General features: G+C 41.0%; 1 protein-coding gene across 1 annotated transcript; it reads left to right on the forward strand.

Annotated features, from left to right (window-relative positions):
* Positions 1-1,261: 1,261 nt before the first annotated feature.
* LOC126456478 (piggyBac transposable element-derived protein 4-like) lies at positions 1,262-26,903 on the forward strand. The gene is made up of 2 exons (XM_050092229.1): positions 1,262-2,574; positions 26,849-26,903. Exons 1-2 carry the CDS (start codon positions 1,262-1,264, stop codon positions 26,901-26,903), a joined length of 1,368 nt encoding a protein of 455 aa, XP_049948186.1.

Here is a 26,903-nt window from a genome sequence, read left to right on the forward strand (position 1 = left end):
CAGTCAATGGAGTGGCGTCACACAAGCTCGCCGAGGAAGAAAAAATTCAAAACTGTGCGATCGGCAGGGAAAGTTATGGCAACAGTTTTCTGGGATACAGAGGGTGTGATTCTGGTTGATTTTTTGGAGCAGGGATGCACAATAAATTCTGTTCAATACGTCACAACCCTCAACAAACTTAAAGCACGTCTTCAGCAAGTTCGCCCAACAAAATCAATGGCAGATGTTCTTCTTTTGCATGACAATGCAAGACCACACACCAGTCGTCACACCTCTGACGAGATTGTCAAAATTGGATAGGAAGTTTTGCCTCATCCCCCATACAGCCCTGACCTGGCACCATCAGACTTCCATCTGTTCGGGCCACTAAAAGAAGCTCATCGTGGGATTCATTTTGAAGATGAGGAGGCCGTCAAAACATCCGTGCGTCAATGGCTTAGGAAGCAGAGCTGTGATTTTTACCGTGCTGGGATACATGCCCTTGTTCAAAGATGGACCAAAACTGTAGAGATGGGCGGAGATTACATTGAAAAATGACAAAATGATCCTCAATGTTGTGGTTTTCAACCTATGTAATTGCATTTAAATTTCCTGACAATTAAACGTAGAAAAAAAATAGGAGGCATTACTTTTTGACTGACCCTCGTAGTTTTAAACTGTGTTTCACCTTAGGAGAAGTGCCCAATTACAGTAATTTCCGAAAAGTTTGCGAAACATACTCTGAAATATAGCGTACTTATTTATGCATACTGCGCTGTCTAAATGGTGATTATACAGATATGCTCATTGTTTTTGGAGATTTTACATTTATAGATTTAATGAATGGTGTGATTTGTCTTATTTACCCTTTAATGCATACTGTAGCTGATAAGCTACAGACCTCATTTCTTCGATTTATTCCATATGGAGAAACATTTTCGATCAAATTCGTTATGTAGCTAAGTGTATACACTCCGCTGCAGTTTCTAGTAGTTCTTCATAGCGATCATAGATGGCAGGACGAGCTGAAGCAGTTCGACAGTGAGCTGTGTGGACATACTGCCAGGTGTGTGTTTTGGCGGAAAGTTGAGGTGTGTTTTTGGTGTTTGTGCACTGATTTCTGGGTTTGAAAATTACTTTTTCATTTTGAAAACGTAAGTAGATATGGTGTAAACAGTTAATTCGAGTGTCTTTGCGATAGATTTGAAATGAGGCCTGTTTTTGTGTATGTAGCTTATCAGCTACATTTTTCATTTACTGCATTTCAGGCGCTGACGTAAAAATGTCTCGAAAGAATCAAGAAGAAATGCTTATGGAATGGTTAGAGATTCCACTAAGCAGTGATGACGATCTTGAGTGTTTCTCTGACGATTCCATTCAAGATGAGACATATGTTGCTCCAGAATCTGTTGATTGTGATAGTGACAGTGGTGACGAAGAAAGTCAAGTACCAGTAATTAGGACTGAAGATGTTTCTGGAACAAGACAATCTGATGTTATAATGAAGGAATCGACGTCACAGTTGTCTGATAATGCTCTGAAACTGCCATGCAGCAGCAAAAATGTTACCAAAAACAGCAGGAGTGTGGTTTGGAAAGATAAACAGTTGATTATTCCCGAACTGCAGTCAAAATTTCATGGCAATACTTCGTTACCAGAAGAAGTAATAAACTTAAATACTCCATACCAATTCTTCAAACATATATTTCCATCTAAATTGTTTGATCTAATTGTCGAAGAGTCTCATAGATACAGTGTGCAGTGTAATTCTGATAGACCAATAGATTTATCCTGTGATGACATAAAAAAATTTATAGGCATCTGTCTCGTAATATCAATAGTTCATGTACCTAATACGAGGGATTACTGGGGAGAAGTTACTGGTACTCATCTGATCAAGGCAACAATGACAGTGAATCAGTATGAGCAAATACGTAAGTTTCTTCACTTCAATGACAACAGTGCAATGATACCCAGGGGTGAAAAAGGTCATGATAGACTCTTCAAGGTAAGACCCATAATAGAATTGATGAGATCTCGGTTTCAAACAATACCTGTTGAGGAGTGTGTTTCTGTTGATGAACAGATATGTTCAACAAAGGCTAGAAGTTATTTGAAACAATACATGCCAAACAAGCCTCATAAATATGGATACAAATTATTTGTTATTAGTGGCATATCTGGTTATGCCTACGATTTTGAGATTTTCACTGGAGATGAAAATGAACCAGAAAAAAGAGTGACTGGGGAGGAAGACTTGGGAGCAAGTGCAAATGTTGTAGTTCGACTCAGTAGGATACTACCAAGAAATATGAACCAGAAACTGTACTGTGACAATTATTACACAAGTCTGCCACTGCTTGTATGGTTACATAAACAAGGAATTTACTCACTTGGGACAGTCAGAAGAAACAGAGTGCCAGACTGCAAGCTCCCTTCAGAAGCTGAGCTGAAGAAAATGGCACGAGGTGCATCAGAAGAGCGCGTCGCAACAGTGGATGGTGTCGACATATCAAATGTAGTGTGGAAAGATAACAAGAGTGTGATGTTGCTTTCTACACTTGCTGGACAGCAGCCTATTCATGAAGCAGGGAGGTATGACAAAAAAACAAAGTCAAGAATAACAATACCTTGTCCACAAATAATTAAGCTCTACAATAAACATATGGGAGGTGTTGACCTTCTTGACAGCATAATGGGTCGACATAAAATTCTTGTGAAAAGTCGAAAATGGTATATAAGATTGTTTTACCATCTCCTGGACATGGGAGTAGTCAATTCCTGGCTGTTGTATAGGAGAGTAGCAGAAACCAAAGGGATTAGGAGAACTATGAAACTCTCCGAATTTCGAATGGAAATTGCTCATTGTTTGTGTCGCTCAGGTACTTCAGCAAAACGTGGAAGGCCAAGTAATGAACTCGAAAACCAAATACAAGCTAAGAAGACAAAGGGGCCCACAGCACATGTACCTCCACAAGATGTAAGGCTGGATCAAGTAGGTCACCTGCCTTCGTACTTGCAAGTGAGACAGAGGTGCAAAATGCCAGGATGCAAGGGATTTTCCTGGGTTCAGTGTAATAAATGTGCAGTTGCATTGTGTTTGCACAAACAAAAGAACTGTTTTCAAACTTTTCATGTAAAGTGATTATCACATGCTTGGGTACAAACCTGTTGGAACTAGATACCTTATTGTTCATATATAAAAGTGTATAAAATATACAATAAATGCTCAATATTTACAACATTAATGTCCTATTTATTATTTTAGGATTTTTCCCTTCCTATACAAAGTATTTAATCATAATCAACAATTAAATTACGAGAGATTTGGTCAAAATTGAGGGAGCAAAATAAGCACATTTATTGTGGCTCGTAAGGTGTTAACTCAAAATGTAGCTGATAGCTACAAAGCGATTTTCAACAACAGTGCTTTGTTAATTTAATTTAAAAAATTTTTCAATATTTTTTTCGAAATGTAGTCACTATAAACTAAACATGGTAATTTTTACAGCTTGAAATAAAAAAATCATGCATTTAAGGGTTAAAACATTTTACATAAACTGTGTATGTGAAAATTGATATTGGAAATTATTAGCTTTTGAGAGTCGTTATGTTCAGTACTCATACATATCGTATCAATTTTGGGATTAACTGAAGATACTGCAGTTACTGTTTGATTAGTTTAGCGGTAATTAGGAGTGTTTTGGGTTACTAGAGGTTATTTTATATTACTTGCCTGTGCATTAAAAAAAAATAAACCGAACATGTCTACTGAAGATAAGCAGGTTTATGAGGCAGTAGATGAAAGGAAAGGGATAGGACAGGAAGGCAGAGATGATTCAGGACAGTGATTATGGATTGTCATTAGAAAGCCCATTAGCACATTCAACTAGTTACCCTGAGACACCGGGACAAACGACGAGAGATAAGCCAGTTTCAGAGGGTGTGGATATACGGTCGATGTTAGCAGACTGGCTAAAGGAAATCAAGGCAACAATAAAGGATGGTTTACAAGAAACTAGAGAAAGGGAAGAAATATTCCGCAAATCATTAAAGGAAGATTTACAAGAAACCAAAGAAAGCTTAGAAAAATCATTTAAGGAAACTCTAGCACAAGAGATCAAAACATCACAAATGAAGATAGAATATAGTCTGAAGAAGGAAATGCAGGAGTTACAAGAACGACTGAAGATGGACATCAACGAGAGAGAGAGTAAGCTACAGAAGAGCATAGACCAAGTTCAGGGAGACGTGGAGAAGACGGAGGGAAAGTTAACAAAAAAGATAGAAGACGATATTGAAGAAACTAAAGCCAAATTGGGAGAAAGGATCACCGAAGTGGAAACAAATTGCAATCATCGAATCGCCGAGGTGACGCAGATGCAGAAGCAACGCAATGATGCGGTTAAGGGGATAGGAGATAGGCAAAACCAATTGACTGTCAATCTGAGAAATGCTATAGCCGTGCAACGAGAAGAGGATAACACGAGGGTTGCAATGGAGGTCAGGCAATTACAACAGGGAGTGCAACAATTGAAGAGCAAGACAGAAGAAATTGATAAACGAATTAGCAATGCCACTTTAACCGTTGGGGAAGGTAGAGTCGTTACCTTGATGAGCAGTGATAATCGGTACGTACAAAATAATACAGGGCAGAAGTTTGAACCAAAAGGAGGGTTGCACCCAATGATATTTATGAAATGGTTAAAAGGAGTTTCCCAGCACATTTCAAAGACGTAGACAAGATTCAATTTGCAATAGATAGGATGGAAGGTGAGGCCTTCACCTGGGGAGTCAGGAAGAAGGAAGGGACTACTAGTTATGATCAGTTTGAAGGGGAATTCATGAAGAAATACTGGTCCAAAAGTCATCAGTGTGCAGCACTTGAGGACCTACTACACCGCAAGTCACTTAATACATGGAGAGGAACGTTGAGAGAGTTTGCCGAACATTTGTGAGAATTGAATGAGACCTTGGAACAACCCCTGAGTGATGACATAATGATATCAGCGATAAAAAGAAGATTGAGCCGGAGAATGCAAGAAACTGTATCCGGGAGCCTGATTAAAGATAAAGATACTGTAATGGAAGTATTGGAGCAAATAGAAACTATTCGTGTACAGGAAAACAATCAGATGTGTGATCAGAACCAAGATGGAAATAATTACCATCAAATTCGTTTTAATGGCCCACCAAATCACAGAGGTAGAGGTGGGGGTAATGGACGTAGGAACCATGGCAATGGTCAACAGTTTCACCACAATCATGGGAGAGATGATGATGATAATGACAGGAATTATGAGAGAAGAGATGATAGACAAAGGGATCAAGAGGTACGAATTGAAGAAAGTTAGGTGTAGGGAGCTAGCAACTCTTTTGCTGGTATACCAAGTGGCGACTGGTACACTCCCAGCTGGGTGAGACTTTATTTCTTATTTCAAGTTTCACTCCTCTACCATCTTTCTCTATCCTTAGGTTAAGAAAGTTAGTGTGTAGTAATTGGGATTGGTAGTGGTCATCCAAGTAATTCAGTCAGGAACCATGTAGCAGATTTATAGTTGACTTAAAAATAAGGATAAGTAGTTACTGTTGATGTAATGTGTGAGGTGTCAAAGAATCAATAAGTTGAAAGCTCAGTTTAGTGTCAGTATATTGCAAAATTATTAGTGCCAGAAGTAATAAAATGAGAACCAGATCAGAAAGCTAATGTTTATAAAATGTGGTGGGGAAGCTAATTGGTCAAACAAGAGTTTGTGTAATCTTATACAGTTGTTTTATGAGGCATGAAAAGGTCAAGGAATTGTAAGAGAATTGAAGTAATGTATCAGCTTATAAGTAGATGAACATATAAAGAAACAACAGATAGTTGTTCGAATAAATGATGTGAAATATGATGAACAGAGAGGCCAAGGAACCTGAAGTAGTATTCTTATGTAGTTATTGCAGCGAATATGGAGGGTTGATGTAGGTTGAAGATATATATTTATTTGTAGTTGAAGTTGCTGTTAAGTTGAGGCAGTTATGTGTAATGAAGTGTAATGAGTATGAGATGTTTGAAGTATTGAAGTATACGGAGGATTGATGTGGGTTGAAGATATATATTTATTTGCAGTTGAAGTTGCTGTTAAGTTGAGGGAGTTGTGTGTAATGAAATGTATGGAGTATGAGATGTTTGAAGTATTGAAGTATGTCATTTAGCACATGAGCAACATCTGTTTGCAAGTTATTTGTAGGTATACATGTTTATCTGAAGTATGCTGAATAAAACAGAAAGTGTAACTCATGAGTAATGAGTAATTCATGTATCCAATTAGCTATCAAAGTCAAGTATGGTTGTACTTACATCAAGCTTTAGAAGCAGAATTCTGGCACTGTGTACTGAATAATAAATATCCATATAGAAGATTTGGATTAATGTCAGTATAACAGGAAATATTGTACCTCTCATCTAAGCTTTCTTGATAACAATTCACATATGGCAGTAATGTTTGGCAAAATGAAATGATCAGTAGTTTAAAATTTTTCATTGGGTGACCACATTAGTTATAGTGTTGCAAATAGTTATGTAAGACATAGTTAGTGATATAATGGAGCATTTAATATTATGGAATCTGTAGAGGTATGAGGGATTGTAAAATAATTGCATAAGTCAAGGAGTAAATGCTATATTTAGTTTTGATATTCAATTTTGCTTGTGTTAAAAGCTCAAATGAATAAGTTGTGAATTTCTCCCTTAACTTTAATGCGTGTTGGCCAAGTGAGTTATAAGTTAGAGCGATAGTAGTATGGACGGCAGGAACCCCGCTGAAAGGACGGCATACCAAAGGGGTAGCTGGCATTCAACTAGTTTTTTTTTTGTCCTTGTCTTTGCTGTGGCTAGTTATAAAAGATTAACCAGTAACAAATATGTATTTAATGGCCCAGACAAACCTTTGAAAGTGCAGATTTTTGGTAATTGAATGTAAGATAAGTTTATAAAAATATTTACCATGCTATGTTAATTAAGATAGATTGATGTTGTGTATTACATTCAATATGGACTATAGAGGATTATTGCTGCTTGATAAAAAATTGTGATTTGGACAATGCCATGTTTGTGAGATGTAATAACCTTTTGTAGAATGTTATTGTGGAGGCAGCCCACTACCGGAGTCGAGGGATTATTTGGTGAATTGTAATTTCATTAATTATTTACACTGTGTGTTTTTTTCAGATGTAATAATATCTAATTTCCTTGCCGATTCTTTTACGCCAGAGGCTCCAAAGAAGTTTTCGAGGGCGGGGATGTAATTAGCCGTAATTAGATATGTATGACGAAGGCAGTGGCTGTCTCCTTTTTTGTGTGCCCTTACTATAAATTTGCACTCGGCCCAGGTCGATAGGGCGAACAATCGATTGTGTCGTGTTGCGAGAGCGAGTGTGGAGTTGAGCAGTGCCATGTTGCGGATAGAGGTGTGTGGAGGTCTTTGTTGAAATACAAGGCTTTAACGGAGAAGGGAGTCGCCATCGCCGTGGTTAGACCCCTTTGTACTAGAATAATACCGGAAGGTGAAGAAGTATTATTACGAAAGTGATCAGTGACATTTCTAGGGCCGATATTTGGTTTCGCGTCTACCGCGCCGGCATCACCTTGGATTGCAGTGTTGGATGCAGTGATGGATTAGCGTGTGACGATAATGGAAAATGAAGAAGCCTGTGCTGACATTAGCCGTAATTAGATATGTACGACGAAGGCAGTGGCTGTCTCCTTTTTTGTGTTTTTGAGAAGAATAGAGGTTCGTAATTAGTGAAACTGTGTTGGTGTTTTTCTTGTTACCAGATATTTCATTATTACAGTATTGAACAGGACGAACTGGAAAGTAACAACTTCCGTAGCAGTCAATTCCGATTACCAGCCCCATTAGGTACACGGTCATATTAATTATAAATATTGGGCTGCTATTCGATCAGATCAGGTCGGGATAAATAAACGGAGGTGTTACAAAGAGACTAAGCTTAAACCGCACATACAATTAAACTTTCCTGGCTACTGCGTCTATCGTACCGACCGACCGGGCGACGCCGTGGCAGGTGGAACTGCAATCGTCGTCATACACAAAGACATTACACACACAACATAGAGCTCCCTGAACTGGAAAAATCGAGGCTACGGCCGTCAGAGTCAAGTTCAACGGAGCCTACACCACACTGATATCGGTATACAACAGTCCTGCAGGCATTTCAACACGCGATATCAGCACACTACTCAACATCTCACCGCGAGTAATAGTCGCTGGAGATCTGAACGCAAGACACCCAGAATGGAATTCACGCATACGAAATTCCAACGGCAAAAAACTGTATGAACATTCACTAGGCAGAAACTACATTACACTAGCGCCGACTGAACCGACGCACATTCCCTATCTGAGGGCCACAGGCCAAACGTGTTAGACGTGGCCCTCATCACGGGCATTACATCGACACTCAACGTTGACGCTGAAAACGATCTGCCCTCAAACCACCAACCTGTAATACTATACATTGAGGAAACACTGCAGCACATGGAACAACGCAGGATGTTGGACTACGGGCGTGCGAATTGGACATTGTTCAAGGAAACGCTCGATAGCCACATCTCACCCTTACATGAAATTAATGAAACAGCACAAATTGACGAGGCAGTAGAAACCCTCACTAACGCCGTCCAGGACGCAATGACGGGCACCATACCTGATCGCACCTCACAACAACACAGTGCGGCCCTGCCCCAGGAAATCCTAGGCCTAATATCAATGAGGAATCGCCTCAGGAGACAATGGCAGCGTACCAGGCGTCAGTACTTCAAACGACACATTAACAGGCTACAGGGCATCATACACGACAAAATACGAACACATAGAACACAACAGTGTAACCAAAAACTCGAAGGGCTGGACACCGCGCGACCTGGCGTGTGGCAACTAGCCCGACACTTCACCAGGGAGAAAATGTACACCCCAACGCTTCAAGGACCTGACGGACCTGCATACTCAGCGGAAGAGAAAGCAGAACTAATGGCCCGCACACTCGCAGCGTCATTCATACCGAGCCTGGTACCATCAGATCCAGTTGCTACTGACCAGGAGGTTACACGCATTTTAGCCCAACCATCGCGCGACGACATTCGACATGCTAGTACAGCCGAAGTCTCCTGGGCTATAACGCATTCTTCTGCTAGGAAAGCCCCTGGTCATGATGGCATTCAAAACCGTGTCCTCCAGGAGTTCACAGATAAAGCCACTGAATATCTAACACACATAACGAATGCAATACTAAAACACCAACACTTTCCCGCCTTTTGGAAGACGGCCAAGGTCCTGATGTTCAGGAAGCTGGGGAAACACCACAGCCTCCCACAAAATTACCGGCCCATCAGCCTTTTGAGCTCGCTCAGCAATATTGTTGAGAACGCATCACTAGGCACTGCATAACAAACGACATCTTGAGACCGGAGCAATTCGGCTTCAGAAATCACTACTCCACAACACAACCACTCTTATGGGTCGTTGAACATATAACACATGGCTTCAACACAAACAAAGCAACAGCGGCGGTGTTCCTGGACATCGAAAAGGCTTTCGACCGTCTGTGGCACAATGGCCTCATTCGCAAACTCAGCGACGCGGGATTCCCCGACGGGCTGGTGCGTCTCATACACTCATACCTCACAGACAGGAGTTTCAACACTGACGTGCTGGGAAAACAATCAACACGACACAGTATACACGCGGGAGTACCCCAGGGAAGCATCCTAGGGCCCCTACTGTTTAACCTCTACATAAACGGTCTCCCAACCACACACAACACAACGATGGCAATCTACGCGGATGACACAGCCATCCTCGCGCAAGATTGGAAACCATCAAACATTATTTCACGCTTATAGAGTGCACTCAGAGCGGCGGAGCCTTGGTTGGAGAAATGACGTGTTAGAGTAAAAGTCGACAAGTGCGAAGCCGTTCTGTTCACTAGAAGACCGAGGCAACTGCGCAAACACCGATACTGCAGACCAATAACTCTACATGCACGCCCAATACGTTTCCGTGAGAAAGTCAAATACCTCGGTGTATGGCTGGGCCGAAAATTACTCTGGGGGGACCACATACAACACATGACCAACCGAGCAAGCACGAGGCTCAAACAGCTCTACCCTATGCTCAACAGGCGTAGCACACTGAACAGAAGGGTGTCGAGGTCCATGTACATGACACTTATTCGACCCCTGATGACGTACGCAGCTCATGTCTGGGGATACGCTGCGCCCACACGCCTGCGCCGTCCGCAGCTCATACAAAACAAAGTACTCAAAATCATAAGCAATGCTCCATGGTACACACGCATCGCGGATCTTCACCGGGAATACCGATTTGAGACTCTCACAGAGGTAATCCACAAACTCACCACAAGACTATACAGAAACTCCAGACATTCGCAGAACCAATTTATTCTGAATCTGGGGAACTACGACCACAACCATAGATGGAAACATAAAAGACCAAAAGACATACTTGTAAGGACCTAACATCTATGGCCAAGTACACGCAAACACAACGGTACAGGTGAGCCCCTGTTAATCAGACGCCATTACTGGATATCCAGCTCGAACACACTTGCCGAATAACTGGCACCACACGGGGAAGCCGTACTGTACACTGCATGCAGACAAGCTCCACCCCCCCCCCCCCCACACACACACACACACACACACACGCAGTGAGATGATCTATGGCCGATCTTCCACTACTATATAACGATCTTGATTGTTCCAGGAATGCAGCGGCTGCAGCAAATTGGGATACATCGCCATCGCTTGCCACGGTAATGATGCATGATACCCATACTAACAAACCCAACCTTGCAAAAACCATCGCAGGTAGTAAGCCACTACTGCTCTTACTACCCAACCCACTGTCGCAGAGGTTTCTTCCCCACGGCACGAGCCTCGACACTTTTTTCTCCTCAGCTCTTCAAATTGCTACCCTCATTCGCGTTTCGTCCACTATCTATCACCTGATGGATCATGTTAATGCGTAATCTTACCCAGGAGCACGGATAACATCACAGCCTAGCATCCTGTGATCCACCTATTAGATGACTAAAATGTTGACCCGAGGTGACAGTAGAACTCTTGGTCTGGTCACCACGTTGGTGCGGGCGTGGAGGGGCCATTTCTATTAAACAGTTTCTCGCCACAATGGGCCAATCGAAGATGCACCCGTCACCTCAACACAAAACAGAATGCAACCATCCACATCAAAAGAGGCCGCGACCCCTGCTACTCCCAATAAGGAATCAATAACACAGGAGTCCACAACACGCAGTTCGGACAGCCAACAAACGACACCACTTGTACTGGAAGCATCGTCGCTCAAAACAAGGCCTTCAGACCTGTAACTAAAGAAACACACCAGACAGAAGACACAACCAAGATGGAGGACGCGTATAAAGACGACATAAACATTGGCTTCGTAAACGCCAATGACTTCAGCACGAAGCATCCAATGCTGGAAAAGCTAGCCACCAAGGAGAAACTAGCCATTCTAGGAGTTCTGAAAACGAGGACGACGAACTACCCTCTTCGCTTACACGACTTCGTCATGCACGAACTAAAAGCCAGCCATCCCTGTACCCAGAAGCACTCCTAAAGGTGGCGTGGCGGTTTTCCACAATAAGAAAACACCAGCAATAAGGCTCGAATTACCGCCTCAGTTCTCACACATCCAGGCAATCCACCTCCAATTACAAACACGTGCAAGCAAATTCCTACACCTAGTAACCACATACATCCCACCTGATGACGAAATTCCAACCGAATTTCTACTCTACATCAAAAACTGAGGCGATTTTATAATCATTGGGGATTTTAACGCAAGATCCGAAACATTTGGAGACACCAGAAATCACAGGAACGGTGTAGCATAACAACACATCTAGAAAACATTGAAAACGGAGTAAGACTGCCCCACAACAAGCCAACTTTTATAAACCACCAAGGAACTTCCATCCCAGACCAAATTATTTGTGATTATATATACACCTCAGCCCCCCATGGGCAGGGGACAGCACAGGCTCAGAACACCTGCCGTTAATAATACGAACTCACCTGATGCACCCACCACATAGCAACAAAAATAGAAAATCCATAGTTGACATCAAAATGTAAGCTTTCAAAACTACGAAAAGGAACTTACGAAAATCTTACCGCCAGCCAAAGAAATCACAAGCATCGAAGATCTGGAACAATACAACACCGATATTGTACAGGCAATCACGAACCCGGCGACAAACAACGCGCCAACCAAAATCATAAAACCCAACGCAGACCGAATTCTGCAGAGAATATTAAACACAATAAAAGAAAAAAGACGTATATACAAACTTTTCAAGCAAACGGCCGACTGCGAATACAAACGAGAATGGAACAGACTGAACGATTTGGTCAAGTAGCAACTGAAAGAGTTCAGAGCAGACAAATGGGCAGAAACCTGCAAAAATCTAGATCATAGACAAACAAACAGATATTGGCACACCTTCCGGAAAGTAACAGGAATTCGCCACAGATCAGATCCACCCCTTTACCACGAAGGAAATATTATAACACATAAAACAAAAAAGGCAAACATATTCAGTGAAGTTCTCGACGAAATACACAACTTCCCAACTGACCCAAAGTTCGACTTAACACACGAAAGAGAGATCACACTTGAACTAGAAACACTACTAAAAACCATCGGTACACCGACAGAAGCCGAAGCAGCGCTCATAGCAGAAGTTACAAACTCAGAAGTGGAGGAAGCCATTCTAAAAGGAAAAAACAGCGTGCCAGGAAAAGATGGTATTAAAAGAAACCAGATACGCCTAGCCCCCAGAGAGACAATGATCACCTGTCTCACGACTCTGTACAACGCACCCTTGAAAATAGACAACGTCCCAGTCCAATGGAAACAAGCAAAAATAGTAATGCTTCCCAAACCAGGGAAACCACCCAATGACCCCAGATCATATCATCCCATCACTCTGCTTCCGGTACCAGGGAAAGTCTTCGAAACGAAAATCAGAAACAGACTAATCACCTTTGCAGACAAAAACCATTTAATACCTGACTGCTAGTCAGGTTTCAGAAAGAATCATGCCACCATAGACCCAATAGTGCAGCTATGCAGCGGAGTCATCGAAGGCCTGAACCTCCTAGACTGCGCCGCTGCCATATTTTTAGACATCGAAAGGGTGTTCGACAAAGTGTGGCACAAAGGTATATATTACAAGTTTCTAAAAATGGGTGGGCACATGCAAGGGACATCACGACAAAAGCCAAAACGAGACTAAACCTACTCCGCCTACTTAAGAGGCAGGACAAACGGAGCCAAAATAGAAACAATGATCTACACGTACAAAGCTTTTGTTCGCCCCATACTAGAATACGCTGCTCCGGTACGGATGGCAAATAAAACTGTGACACTGAGGATAGTGGCAACAAAAAGAAAAATACTAAGGATAGCAGGCCAGATGAACCCCAGGACCCGAAATGAATTAGTATACAGAAACGCACAAGTGCACCCATTAAGGAAAAGATGGCTAGAATTTGCCGCCAAAATCGGCACCAACAGATTACAGGATAGAACAGCTACAACAGACATCTTACTAAAAAATTACAGAGTCCTGAGCTACCCAAAAACAAAATATCCCTGTCCAGCTATAATAATCAAAACAAGCATAAAGGCAATAGATGCGAATTCAGCAACCAACTTCACCAACAATGACGTACCAGAGGACATGATAAAACACCTTCAGGAGGACGAACCAGAAGAAGAAGACGACACTTAAAACAAGAACGAAAAACACGACCACACACTGACCAGACACGAAAGAAGATAAACAACTAAACACAAGAAACAGAAGATTCAACAGATCCTTGCTGAAGTTTTAGGTAGGTTTCCCTCAGCACTCGGGCAAATGCCAGGATCTTTTTACCCTTCCACGCGACAGGAAAGGATGATAAACGAGATGAGACACAGAATAAGATTAGAATAGCCATACCCCCTTTCTCCAAATAAAAAGTGTCACCACAGCATACCCTAAGTTAATATAAGGCACCAAAGAGCAATAGGCTCTCCATGTGCCCACCTTACCCCTTCAGGGTAAGGAATGAAAGATGGAAAAAAAAAATCCAGTCGCACTTGGGAAAGACTGGCACATACATAAAGGATTTAAGACATTTCATTGAGAAGCTGAAGAAACTAAAACTTGTAGCAAATGACACCCTGGTCAGCTTTGATGTTGTTTCTTTGTTTACGAAAGTGGCACTCAGACGCACATCGGTTCCAATTTCCCGCAAGATATCACAAAGCTCTTTCAAGCATGTCTCATCACGAGCTATTTCACGTGGAATGGCAACTTCTACGAACAGCTGGAAGGCGTTACCATGGGTAGTCCTCGTTGTCCAGTGGTGGCCAACTTCTTCATGGAACATTTAGAAGCACAAGCACTGGACTTAGTATCTTGTAAACCTAAGGTGTGGTAGAGATACGTCGATGGTGCCTTCGTTGTGTGGGGCCATGATGAGAACAGCTCGGCGACTTCCCAAGACGCCTGAACAGCCTCCGTGTCAACAAAATTTACCATGGAAGTAGAAAAGGACAAAAAACTACCATTTCTACATGTGCTGGTCACAAGGAATGGTGAAAACCTGGGACACAGCTTGTATCGAACACCGACATTCACGGATACCTGCACAAATTATCAGATCACCACCCGAGCCAGAAAAGAGGCATGAGTAATGGGCTCGTAACGTGAGCAAGACGAATATGCGAGGCGCAGCACCTCAGACGCGAAATACAACACTTGCTAAGTGTTCTGAGGAGCAATGGGTACTCCTCAAGTTGTATTAGAAGTATAACAGAGCCAAACAGCGAAGTAACAAATGTCGGGTACGGCCTTTCTGCCATACATTCCGAAAGTAATGGACAGAATCGGCCGCATATGGCGCAAACACAAAGTAAAGACTATTTACAAACCGACAAAAGAGAGCAAAGATTGTCTCAGAACGGCAAATGAGAAAAGGGACCCCACTTGCAGCGTCGGGAATATACCGCATACCAAGCACATAATGACAAGTTTATGTTGGAATGACTGGACGATCAACCAACACCAGGATCGCAGAACATAGGCAACATTGCAGGTAGTGAAATTCGCCGACACGCAAGTTCTGGCTGCAGAAAAGAGCTATCACACCCGCTTGTTCAGAGAAACTATAGAAATACAAAAACACGAGAATAACTTCAACAAGAAAGAAGAAAGCCTCAAGGTAAACGGATCCTGGCTTCCCGCGCTGCAGTGAACGACCGTCGCAGGTAGCAAGAGAACCGCACCGGAAATGACCGCGGAGAACCCCTTGGACGTTGACGCGCCAGGTACATATAGTATGCGGCCACGAGTTCGGCTCCAGTCCATCACCTGCAATAGATGGCGAAACTAACGCCATACAATTGCCGCCGCATTTGAAACTCCTCCGCCACCTAAAAAGGTACGACGCTCTCTAAATGAAGGCGAAGGTACAGTGTGGACAGAAGCCGATGTTTTGCCGGATGTTCCTGTTTTTTTGGGGAACATAGTGGAGTTAGTGCACAAATAAACGGAATCTCAAGTGCTTACGATTGTTTCAGTGTTTTTATGACAGACGAAATTACGAAAACAATCAAAACTGAAACTAATAGATATGCAGCACGTATCATCAATAAAATGAGAAGGAATAACTCTCTAAAGAAAAACACTTTGTTTGCTAAGAGGCAGCCTGTGAAGTTGAGTGACATTTATTCTTTTATTGCTATTATTTTGCGCATGTGTCTTGTGAAAAAGTCGTCTTTGCATGATTACTGGTCGACAAATTACATGCTTTCTTCGTCCTTTGCTCCTAGCATAAAGAGCACGGGCAGATTCAAAGCAATTCTGTCAAACTTGCACTTGAACAATAATGAAAATTACAAACCTAAAGAGCAACAGAATTATGACCCACTTTTCAAAATTAGAACGTTTTATGAATGGTTCGACCATGTCAGTTATCAGATGCTCCCTCCCAACAATTGACTGTAGATGAAGGGATGTGTGGGTTCAGAGGAAGAATTCACTTCAGAGTGAATAAGAAAAATAAACTTGACAAAAAGGGGAAAAATAGAAGTGGGATCGCTCACCGTTAGGCCCGTCTTATCGACCTAAGTGAAGTTCAACATGCCGTAGCCAATGAACCTGCCAGTAGTACTTCGCGCTTGACGCGCAACACAAAGAGCACGCATTCGTGGTTCGCCACGCAGCCTTCCGTCGTATCGGCGTTCTCTCATAACAGCTGCCGCAGCGAACGCCACTCGAGTTATAGTGATGTTGACGAATGCAGACGCGTTAAGGCCGAGCGGCAATCTCAAAAATGGTCCAAATGGCTCTGAGCACTACGGGACTTAACTTCGAAGGTCATCAGTCCCCCTAGGACTTAGAACTACTTAAACCTAACTAACCTAAGGACATCAGACACATCCATGCCCGAGGCAGGATTCGAACCTGCGACCGAAGCGGCCACGTAGTTCCGGACTGAATCGCCTAGAACCGCTCGGCCACCACGGCCGGCCCTGCGGCAAGCGTTTTCCGCTTTAACGCGGTGGCTCGCGGAATTGCCGTTCCCACCTGGAAGCGGCAGTAGCTAGCGATAGCCAATGACAGACAGCCACTGAGATAAGGGTGGGGGCCCACTGAAAGGCGCTTCAACGTTCACCTTGGAGACAGATTCATTCGCTAACATGGCTCGTAACGGTGACTTGGAATGTACAGTTGCAGTGCCTTTTAATGTGTCCATGCATTCTGGAGATGAGATGAAATCTGCAGCAAATACGGCAGTGCAAATGATTAACCAACCTCTAAAATTATTCGAAAGAGGGACAAAAAAGAAACGTCAGGAATGGTTTGATGTGACAAGAGTACCATAATATGCGGTATGGTGTACACAACAAAACTGTGGCCCGTGCCTCGCGTGTGTCATTTACAACAGCTGTTACTGAACTAGCGTCTGCTGTTGCCACGCAAAATACACGAAGAATGAAACACATAGTGTGGTGCATCTACGTACATTCTGTGCAAAGCACTGGAAGCATACCACAGTGACAAGTCACGGCCCAGATACTGGATATGCCCACTTCTTCGTAGTAGAGGTGAAGAAAGTGTTTCACACCCTCGTACGGGATATGAGGGAAAAGGACATACAGAAGTCCTGTATATATTTTCGAATGACACCGCAGAGGTAAATATATGTTACATTTGATATTCGTAATTGAACTGTTAAGCTGTAGTATGCCATGATAAAGATGCAAGTGACAACAATATTTTTAAAAATTGAAGGATAAGTCCGTAGAACAGCTAAAGAGGCATGCTTCCTATTTCTAAAACACACAAATTATATTGTATTATGTGAGAGACGAAGCTACATGATGACGTACCAGTTTTTAAAGCTCTTTAGTTATTTTCTTATTTACATAATATTATTTCATGAATTTCATTGTTTTGTCTTGTATTAATAGATACGATGAGTTATTGTCAATGATTGCTCCGCACATCATGAAACAGACGACAAAATTTAGAAAACTAATCACTCTAGAGGAACAACTTGCCATGACACGTACAGGAAATTTCAATATTTGAAGCTGTTTTAAATAGTTAGCCGAAATTGCTGCTCATTTTTGTATGCAGTTGCGTATGTCTGAGAGTTCAGTTAAGTAATGTACTGAACTACTCTACTGCATTTTTAAAATATGTTTGTGAGACGAATTTTCTTTCATGTTACTACGTTCTAACCGAAACTAATAGCAACTCTGATCAGTTATGCGACATGTACACCATTTTAACTCTCTACATTCATCCTGCAATGAATTTTAAAAATCAACGATACACGCTGTGTTAATTCCAGAAGCATATAAGATTCTACTGTCTCAAGCAGTGTTGAGTACATGTCAGCAACTTAAATTAATTTTGCTTTTAACGATCATGGAACCCTGTGTAATTACTAGCTGGTACTGTTAAGATATTGTACAAATACGTTCTGCGTTTCATCTAAATCATCGTTAGGTTACTATTACTTTTCTGTGCACTCATGTGATATAATAATCTGCCTTGCTCGCGTCAACTGAAGATGTAATTTATTTACTTACAGATATCTCGCTCATGGAGACACACAGCAAATGACTGCATTGAATTACCGTGCTGGACGATGAACTACATGCAGGATTATCCGTAAGACCTTCCAAACACTATGGAATGTCCTCCAGCCTAAGTTTCTTCCAAAACCAACAACGGACGATTGGTTAAGCATTGCTTACGATTTTCAGACTAAGTGGCAGTGCCCAAAAACTGTGTAGGGGCTATCGACGGCAAACATGTCGTAATGCAGTGCCCCGCAAATTCTGGATCAGAATACTTCAATTATAAAGGGATCCACAGTGTAGTGTTAATGGCGGCATGTGATGCCAATTGTAAGTTCACATGGGTGGACATTGGAGCTGCAGGAAGAGACAGTGATGGGGGCATTTTTGGTTACACAGAATCTGGAAATCTGCCTCATGAAGCAAACATTAAACCTGCCTCCGCCATCTGTACTGCCTGATACTGACGTCGTCCTGCCACATGTACTCGTATTTGTTGCAGACGAAGCTTTTTCTCTGACACCAAACATCATGCGACCATATGCAGGCCGATCGAAGAACGCACTATCACCTTGTGAGGCAATATTTAATTACCGTCTGTGCCGGGCACGCAGGTTAATTGAAAATACAGTCGGCGTTTTGACAACGAAATGGCGAATATACCGCCGTGCTATAACGGCTGATGTAGAAACAGTGAAACTAATTATTATGGGAACTGTGGCCCTTCACAATTACTTGAAAGACTGCGACCAACTGGAACGTACATCCAGCGGATTGTACTGTTCACCGGGACTTCTAGATAGTGAAAATGGCGTTCAAGAAATTATACATGGCACCTGGCGTAAAGGTGTATCGCAAGAGGGTGCAATTAGAGATGTTCGATCTTTTGGGAAAAGAAATTACACCTAAGAGTATCAGAAGCTGTAGGAACTGCCTACAAAGACTACTTTAACAATGATGCTGGGAAGACCAGCTGGCAAGCAGGTGTTGTTACACGTGGCTGTAAAGAAGTGTAACAGTTAAAAATAAACAAAATGAAATTAGTGAAACTAGTAATTATTTAGCATCCATATTCTGTGACATAGTAGTAAACTTCTTTTCGGTTAAAGCTCAGTAGGCCTACGTAGAGTATCGTGGTGATTATGACGAATAATTGCGACTGTATAGTAACATTTCTGCTGCCTACAGTAATTTGTAATTTCATGGCATATTTACGCAACTGCGGTGTTCTGGTTCCCTTTTGACAACTGAGTTATTGCTATTTCTGCGTAAATCTACATCGTTTCTTTTTGTCCCAGAAACCAACTGATGGTTCCGAGATAACAGTCTGGGGTGCAATCTTGGGTAAGAAAAGGAAATATATCGCTGCACTCCAACAACGAGAAGGCACACATTATTGTGCATACTGTAGTATTGGTGACAAAAACATTGTTGCAAGGCTTGTACTGATTGTTAACACTTTAAATGAAATAAAAACATTGCATATGACACTTAAAGGAAAAGAAAGAAATAACTTATTTTTTCTTTCACTGAAATAACATATTATAGGCCCTCCAATGGTTTTACGTTGTCTCATTAGATTCACTCGGGAATTCTAAATCATATAGCAGCTTGTCAATTTCGATTTTTGCCTTTGCGCGGGACGGTGGGTCTAGCCGGCTAAGGCATCAGCAATATTCATGCAGTAATGGTATTCTGCATCTTCTGTGGTTGAGTTTTTAGACAAGCTCTCATTGAATGCTTGCAGCATGCTGTCGAAATTCAGAAAAGTGATCAGTCCGAAATAACCAATTCTCATGACTCTCATAACATTTTTTAACATTCCAATACCTACATTCAGTTTACAATGATAGTAAATTTCATTTAATATAGTAGGCAGTTATTTGTGACAGAATACGTCTGTACAGGCGCGGCTCGTAATTAAAGGCTCTGAAGCGGAGCAGTCCCAAAATATACGTTAAAATAAATTTCGCAAGAACGTATTACATAATTTAAATTATCAGGGCGAATTTCGCATATTTCCCATTAAAATAACGACGGTCAACGTTTTTGGAACTGTTTGTATCGATAGTTGTTTTCCGAACGGTTAGTAGTGTTTAGGCTGCGCCTTGGAACGTCTGTAAGCTGCATGTAGTAGCGGTTTGGGGGCGTGGCTTCTACATAGTACTGCTCTTTATGGGCGACCCGAAGGCTCAGAGCTTGCAGCCTAAGGGTGTCATACCAACCACCACGCGTCTTTCACGCTCCACTATTTATGTAATTAAGGAATGTAGAGTGGCCGAAACTTCGCTATCCAATCTGTCTCTGCACATCTCTATTACGCTTCGATGCGTCATTAATCGACGTTTAGTATTATTGTTTTGATAATGTTTTACATAGTTGTTTTGTTTCCGCCATTGGCTATTTTATCCACATTTAGAATAAGTTTGCAAATATGCCGCCAGAGTGCACTAGACTACTGTAACATAACAGTACTGCCATCTAGCGATAGTTTCATAAGTGATTGGAGGACAAAGCGCGCGAAATTTGTCCCGTTACTTTACTTTCCTTGCTTGCTTGCTGATGCTGACTGCTTTTGTTGATACCGTGTGATATTAGCAAGTTTCTTTTTCAGAGTGTATTTCGCTAGATTTTAGTGAGTTTTACTTGCTTGTGAATATCTGCGACATACCGCGAGTGTGAAACCTGAAAGAACTTGGTGCGCCCAGACCCGATCTAACGATCAATCAAGAACAGAAACAGTGCAAATCTAGGCAAGGATACAAACGCAGTTTTAAAAGAGCAATGTACGATGCAGCTGAGTGGTTGTGAAGTAAAAAATGCATTTTTCTGTTTCACCTGTCTTCTTACAAATAGCACCGATAGTGCCTAGGCTGAAACTGGTATCACTGACTTAAAGAATTTTCACGCAAAGGTGGAAAGATATAATGCCAGCGAAAAACATTTAAATGGTTTCATTGAGGTTTCAATGCCAGGGAAAGTGCACATTATGTGCCAATTAGAAAGTGCTTACCGCCGTAATATGAAGATATATAATGAAAATGTATCAAAAAATCGGTATATTTTGGGTAAACTGATAGACTGTGCCTTAAGGGGCCACAACGAAACAGAAAATTCCAAAAACCCAGGAATTTTTCGAGGATTAGTCAGTCTTATGGCAGAACTGGACTGCGTCCTGACGCAGCACATTGAGAAATCAGAAAACCGTGTCTTCTTAGGCCTATCGAAGACAATTCACAATGAACTCCTGGAATCAATTTATGACGTATGCCTCAATCTCATCAGGAGTGAACTGTCGAAGGCAAACTTTCTCACAATAGAAGTTGATGAAACTACTGACTGTGCAAATTTGTCACAATTGGTCCTAATAATTCGCTATGAGCTACTGGGACAAATAAATGAAAGATTTATTTCCTTTGTACGCCCAAAAAATCACAGTGCAGACAACGTAACTGCAGCTGTTCTCTGCGAGCTAGAGAAAATGAATGTACATGAAACACCTGAAAAACTGATAGCTCAGTGTTACGACGGTGTTCTCGTTATGAGTGGCCATAAAAGTGGAGTTCAAACTAGAATTCGAGAAATGTACAGGAATGCTCACTTTATTCACTGTTACGCCCATCAGTTAAATTTAATTGTTGAACGTTGTGTGACGGGCAATAAACAAGCGCGGATCTTCTTTAGCAACTTGGAAGGAATTTCCACCTTTTTTTCCGGTCTTCTAGCCGTACAGCCATTCTTGACGAAGTAGTGAAGAAGCGTATTCCTACCTGTCCTCAGTCCATCAGATGGAATTTTAAATCACGGAGCGTAACCACTGTGTACAAATACCAAAAGGAAATTGTTGAGTGCCTAGAAAGAATTATTGATGATGATGCCAGTGATTACAAGACAATAAACAAGGCCACGGGACTGAAGGGTTTCCTGCAAGACGAAGATTTCCTCTTCTGGTTAATTTTTTCAAATACAGCCATGCCTCATTGTGACATTCTCTTTAATCAACTGCAGCAGAGGAATATTGATGCAGTGGAAGCTGTTGAATATGTATCGCACTTTGCAGATTCTGTCCAGCAAATTAGGGCCTCACTTGAAACTGACGATCACTGGGAACAGGTAGAACCAACTGCAAAACGGGGACGTTTCACAGAATCAAGAATAGTGTGTGCACGAAACGTTTGCGACCTCATCACAACTCAGATCAGAGAACGATTCAGTTTCAATGATCACTTATCGATTGCACAGCTGTTTGATCCATCGTTGTATGCAAAACATCAAACTGTTTTTCCGGAAAAGAACTTAAAATAGCTGTTAATTTGTTCAATTTACAGTCTTCAGATCTACGTCATGAGCTGAACGTGTTGTTTCAGCCGAAAAGATTTTATGAAGGCGTCAGGTGCTTTGACCTTGAACTTTCTTTACGATAACAATCTGGCTAAAGCTTTTCCTGAAAGTGTAAAACTTCTGCAAATAATAGTAACCTTCCCAATGACGACCGGAGAGGCAGAACGCTGCTTCTCTACGTTAAAACGAGTGAAAACATCATGCGCAACACTATGAATGAGGACAGACTTTGTGCGCTTGCAATGTGTTCCCTAGAAAAAGAATTACTCAATCGGCCAAATTTCAATGAAATGGTCGTAGACCATTTTGCTGCGCAGAGGGGGACTTCGTCTATAAACAAATTAATTGAGGTAAGCAAAAGTGCATTCATAATCGATAAGAGGTAATTTCTTTATATTAAGTCCTACTTAGCCTATTAAGTGAAGTGAGTAAAAAACCGTAGTGTCATGTTTAGCCAGTCATAAACGAGATGACATTTTCAGAAACGAATCACTTTTGCTACCGGTACAGTGTGTTGCGCTACAGTGTCACATTTTGTGTACTTTAGCACAACAAACCGTACTAAACATGACGTATTTTGGAGAGATCTTTAGTGCGCTGTTTCACATAAATGCATATTTTCATAATACACACTAAATACGAACTGTTCGCTTCTCAAACATGTGTGTGGTTTGAGGTTTACGGGCGCTAAACAGCGTGGTCATCAGCGCCCAGCTTCTCAAACATGTGAATTAATATGGCAGTTGCACGGATTGCTCATGCCACCCAATCACAGCACAAGACCTGTGACGTCACCAAAACATCACAGTATCGTCATGCGAACTCGTAAACTTCGAGCTTGGGAGGTAAACCACAATAAACGCCTTAAGTTTAGAACTGAAAACACCAAAAATATTAAGCAGCCGCAAAGTTAACATTCATCGCATTAAAGATCTCTCCGAAACGCATCTTTTCATATGATTTGTTGCAAAGTGTCAGAAAATGTAATGATGACGTATAAAAACACTAAAGATTTTAACTCGAAGTTAGCTTCTAATGATATTTAATACTTGATTATAGAAGATACAGTACGTAAAATTATGGGCAGAGAGTGACCTGCCCACCCCCCTCCCCCTGAATTCTTAGTTGTTTATGCGAGAGTAATCTGTAGCGTAACCCAAGGTCTATGTTGGCTCCGATCGATAAATGCCGCAGCCTTCCCCAGTATAGAAACCACGAGCCGCGCCTGTGTCTAAGTTGATCCTCAGTATGTGCTCTATTAAGATCACATATTTCAACCAGTCTGCAAGTATTTGTTAGTGAAACAATAATCAACTCCATTCTAAACTGCCTTTAGCATTACCATAGCAAATGTAGACATAAAACGGACACCCACCCGCCATAGACAAGTTTTCATGTCTACCGACACTACAGACGGTGAACAGTTTGGAAAGGTGTACGATAAAATAAAGAAAATTATTCAGATTGTTACAGTAGACAACAATTTGAAATACAATGAAAGACTGGAATTCGATAGCAGGGACAGGAAGATGAAATAGTAGGAGAAGATGGGCTAGGAGGAAGAAATGAAAGGGTGAGCCGCCTGATAAAATTTCGAGCAGAGTGTAATTTAATCATCGCTAAATCTTTGTTCAAGAATCATGAAATAAATACGTGAACACAGTAGACTTTTCGAAACAAGATTTTAAATTCTAAGACATTTCCAGGTGGAGACGCACACTGAAGGTAATTTATTGCAGACTGCAACGAAAGAGACAGCTAAATGTAGCGAATTAAGAGATGAATAAGTTAAGACCATAGCTTGTCGATACTCTTAAAGAGAACATTAGCCAACGATTGATTGAAAGAGAGGAAGGAATACACTACAAGACGAATGGGCACCTTTGAGAGAACGGGTATTGAGAGCAGCAGAAGATATAAACAGGAAAAAGGTGCAGTAGAAAGCCTTGCATAACACACGATATATTGAATTGACAGCAGAAGCAAATATAAAAAAGGAGTAAATCAAGTGGGCAATAGGAAACACAGATGTCTAAAAAATTACACTGACACAAAGTGCAAAATCGTAAATCAACAAAGGCTTTGCAGTTGCACTTGGAAAAGACAGATGCTGCATGTAGCACAATCAAATTTAAAAAAATCTTTGAAGGAAAGAAAAGCAACTGCACGAATATCAACAGCTCAGCTGGCAAGCCAGAAAACAGCAGAGAAGGGAAGGCGGAGGGAATGTGTGTATGGGGACGAGGAGATTATACAAACTAAACTGAGCACAATTTTAGAATCCTGTGAATGTATGATCACTAGACGTAATATTGATCCTAAAACCTATCTTAGTAGACAGACAGAAGACAGACAAACCTACGTTAATGGTACTTGTCGATTAAGAGATCTTGAAGATCTTGACTGAAATACACTCTTAGAAGCTCGGGAGGTATCAGTGATGAAACACATACACAAAATTCTTTACAGCTTGCACAGAAACCGTACTACAGTTGTAACTTCAAGAACTCGAAAGGGAAGCAGTAGTTGAGAAGACAAAAGTAGGGAAGATAAAAAATGTAGACTGATAATAGCAAGACACACATATTTGAAAAAGAGGATTTTGTGACCCCAATTATAAATTTAAATGTTGGGAAATTTTTGTGAAGTTAAAGTGTGGAGTGTAGACTTGTATGTAATTGAAATGTGTAAAATGAACAGTTCCTTCAAGAAGACAATGAATGCTTTCGAAATGTGGTGCTAAAGAAGAATGGTGAGTATTGGATATGTATATTGTATAACAAATGAAGAGGTACTGAATCAAACTGAGGAGAAAAATGAAATTATGGCACAACTTGTCTAAAAGATGCTGTTGTTGACAGGACATATTCTGAGCCATCAAGGAACCAGCAGTTTGGTAATGGAAGCAAAATTGTAGAGACAACGGTAAGCAGATTCGAATGGATGTAGGATGCAGTAGTTAGGCAGAGATAAACAGGCTTACTAATCTACACAGTAGATTAGTACAGTTACACATAAGTAACTGTTTTACCTTGTGACTCTAAATTTTGTCGTAAGTTAAAGCAGTTACTATTTAATAGCATTACTTATAATAGAGCATAATGCGAATAATTATGTGTAAAAATTGAATAATTAACATACAAATAAACATTTGTATATGTAACTACTGACGAAGCCTATTTGGATGTAATATCTGTCAAAGGTAACTAAAGCTATTTATTTATGTTATCTTAATTTTATTTACAGAAAGTTGTTAACATGATGTCTATTACAAATAGTGTATAATCTCTAATCAGTACTACAGAGAAATGTATGACAGAAAAATATTTAATTGTTCATAATTACACTGTATTGTTCTAATGGACAATGTAATGTATTATTAACATAAACTTGTCTCATAAGTGTTCGCAATTGCACTCTTGTTTACACCATTTTATCTTGCCATGGTAGCTTGCCTTCGCTGATGAAGTAACGAGCAAATCTGTCCCTTACTTCTTTTGCATACAAGTTGGCGCCTTATAAAATGTATCTTCATACCTGTACCCATCTCGTTGTTGTACATAGTTATGCAACACACAACATGCCAAAACTATACTTTCTGCAAGTTCTAAACTGACATTTAGAGGCCTATGAAATATTCTCCATTTGTTTGCCATAATACCGAAGGTGCATTCAATATATCTGCGAGATCTTGAAATCGGTAGTTTAAAACTCTTTTAATATGAGACAATAATTTTCCAACGTATGGACACATGATGTGTTTCGACAGACTGAACGCATCATCTGATACAAAAACATGAGGCAATGGTGTAATGTCCACATTTGAAATTGGTTTTGCCTGTGGAATATTCAGTGTACCTTCTATGAGTTTTTTGTAAAATATTGATTCCTGGAAAACTGATGAATCATTACTTTTGCCATAGGAACCAACATCCACAAACAAAAAACGGTAGTTATCATCACAAACAGCTAGTAGTACAAGTGAATGAAAATGTTTGTAGTTGTAAAAAAGGGACCCTGAATCATTGGGTTGCACAATACGAACATGTTTACAGTCCAGTGCTCCAAGGCAGTTAGGAAAGTTGGTATACTTTAGAAAGTCGTTACTAACTTGTTCCCACTTGCTTCTGTCATAGGCGGTGTACAAATTGTTTTCAATTTGTTCCATATTACTGCACAAACTTGACGGATTATGTTCCCTATGGTTGACTTTCCTACTCTGTAATTGTAATGAAGTTCAGCAAAAGAACATCCTGTTGCCAGATACCTGGAAAAAACATGTTAATTTTTTACTGTGTTAATTGACTACAAAGTTTACAATCTTTTTTTAGGAACAACTTTGCAAAAGAGATGGAAGACTGCGTGACAATTTTGCCAGAGAATTAA

The sequence above is a fragment of the Schistocerca serialis genome, chromosome 2 (genome assembly GCF_023864345.2).
Source record: "Schistocerca serialis cubense isolate TAMUIC-IGC-003099 chromosome 2, iqSchSeri2.2, whole genome shotgun sequence".
Lineage (NCBI taxonomy): Eukaryota > Metazoa > Arthropoda > Insecta > Orthoptera > Acrididae > Schistocerca > Schistocerca serialis.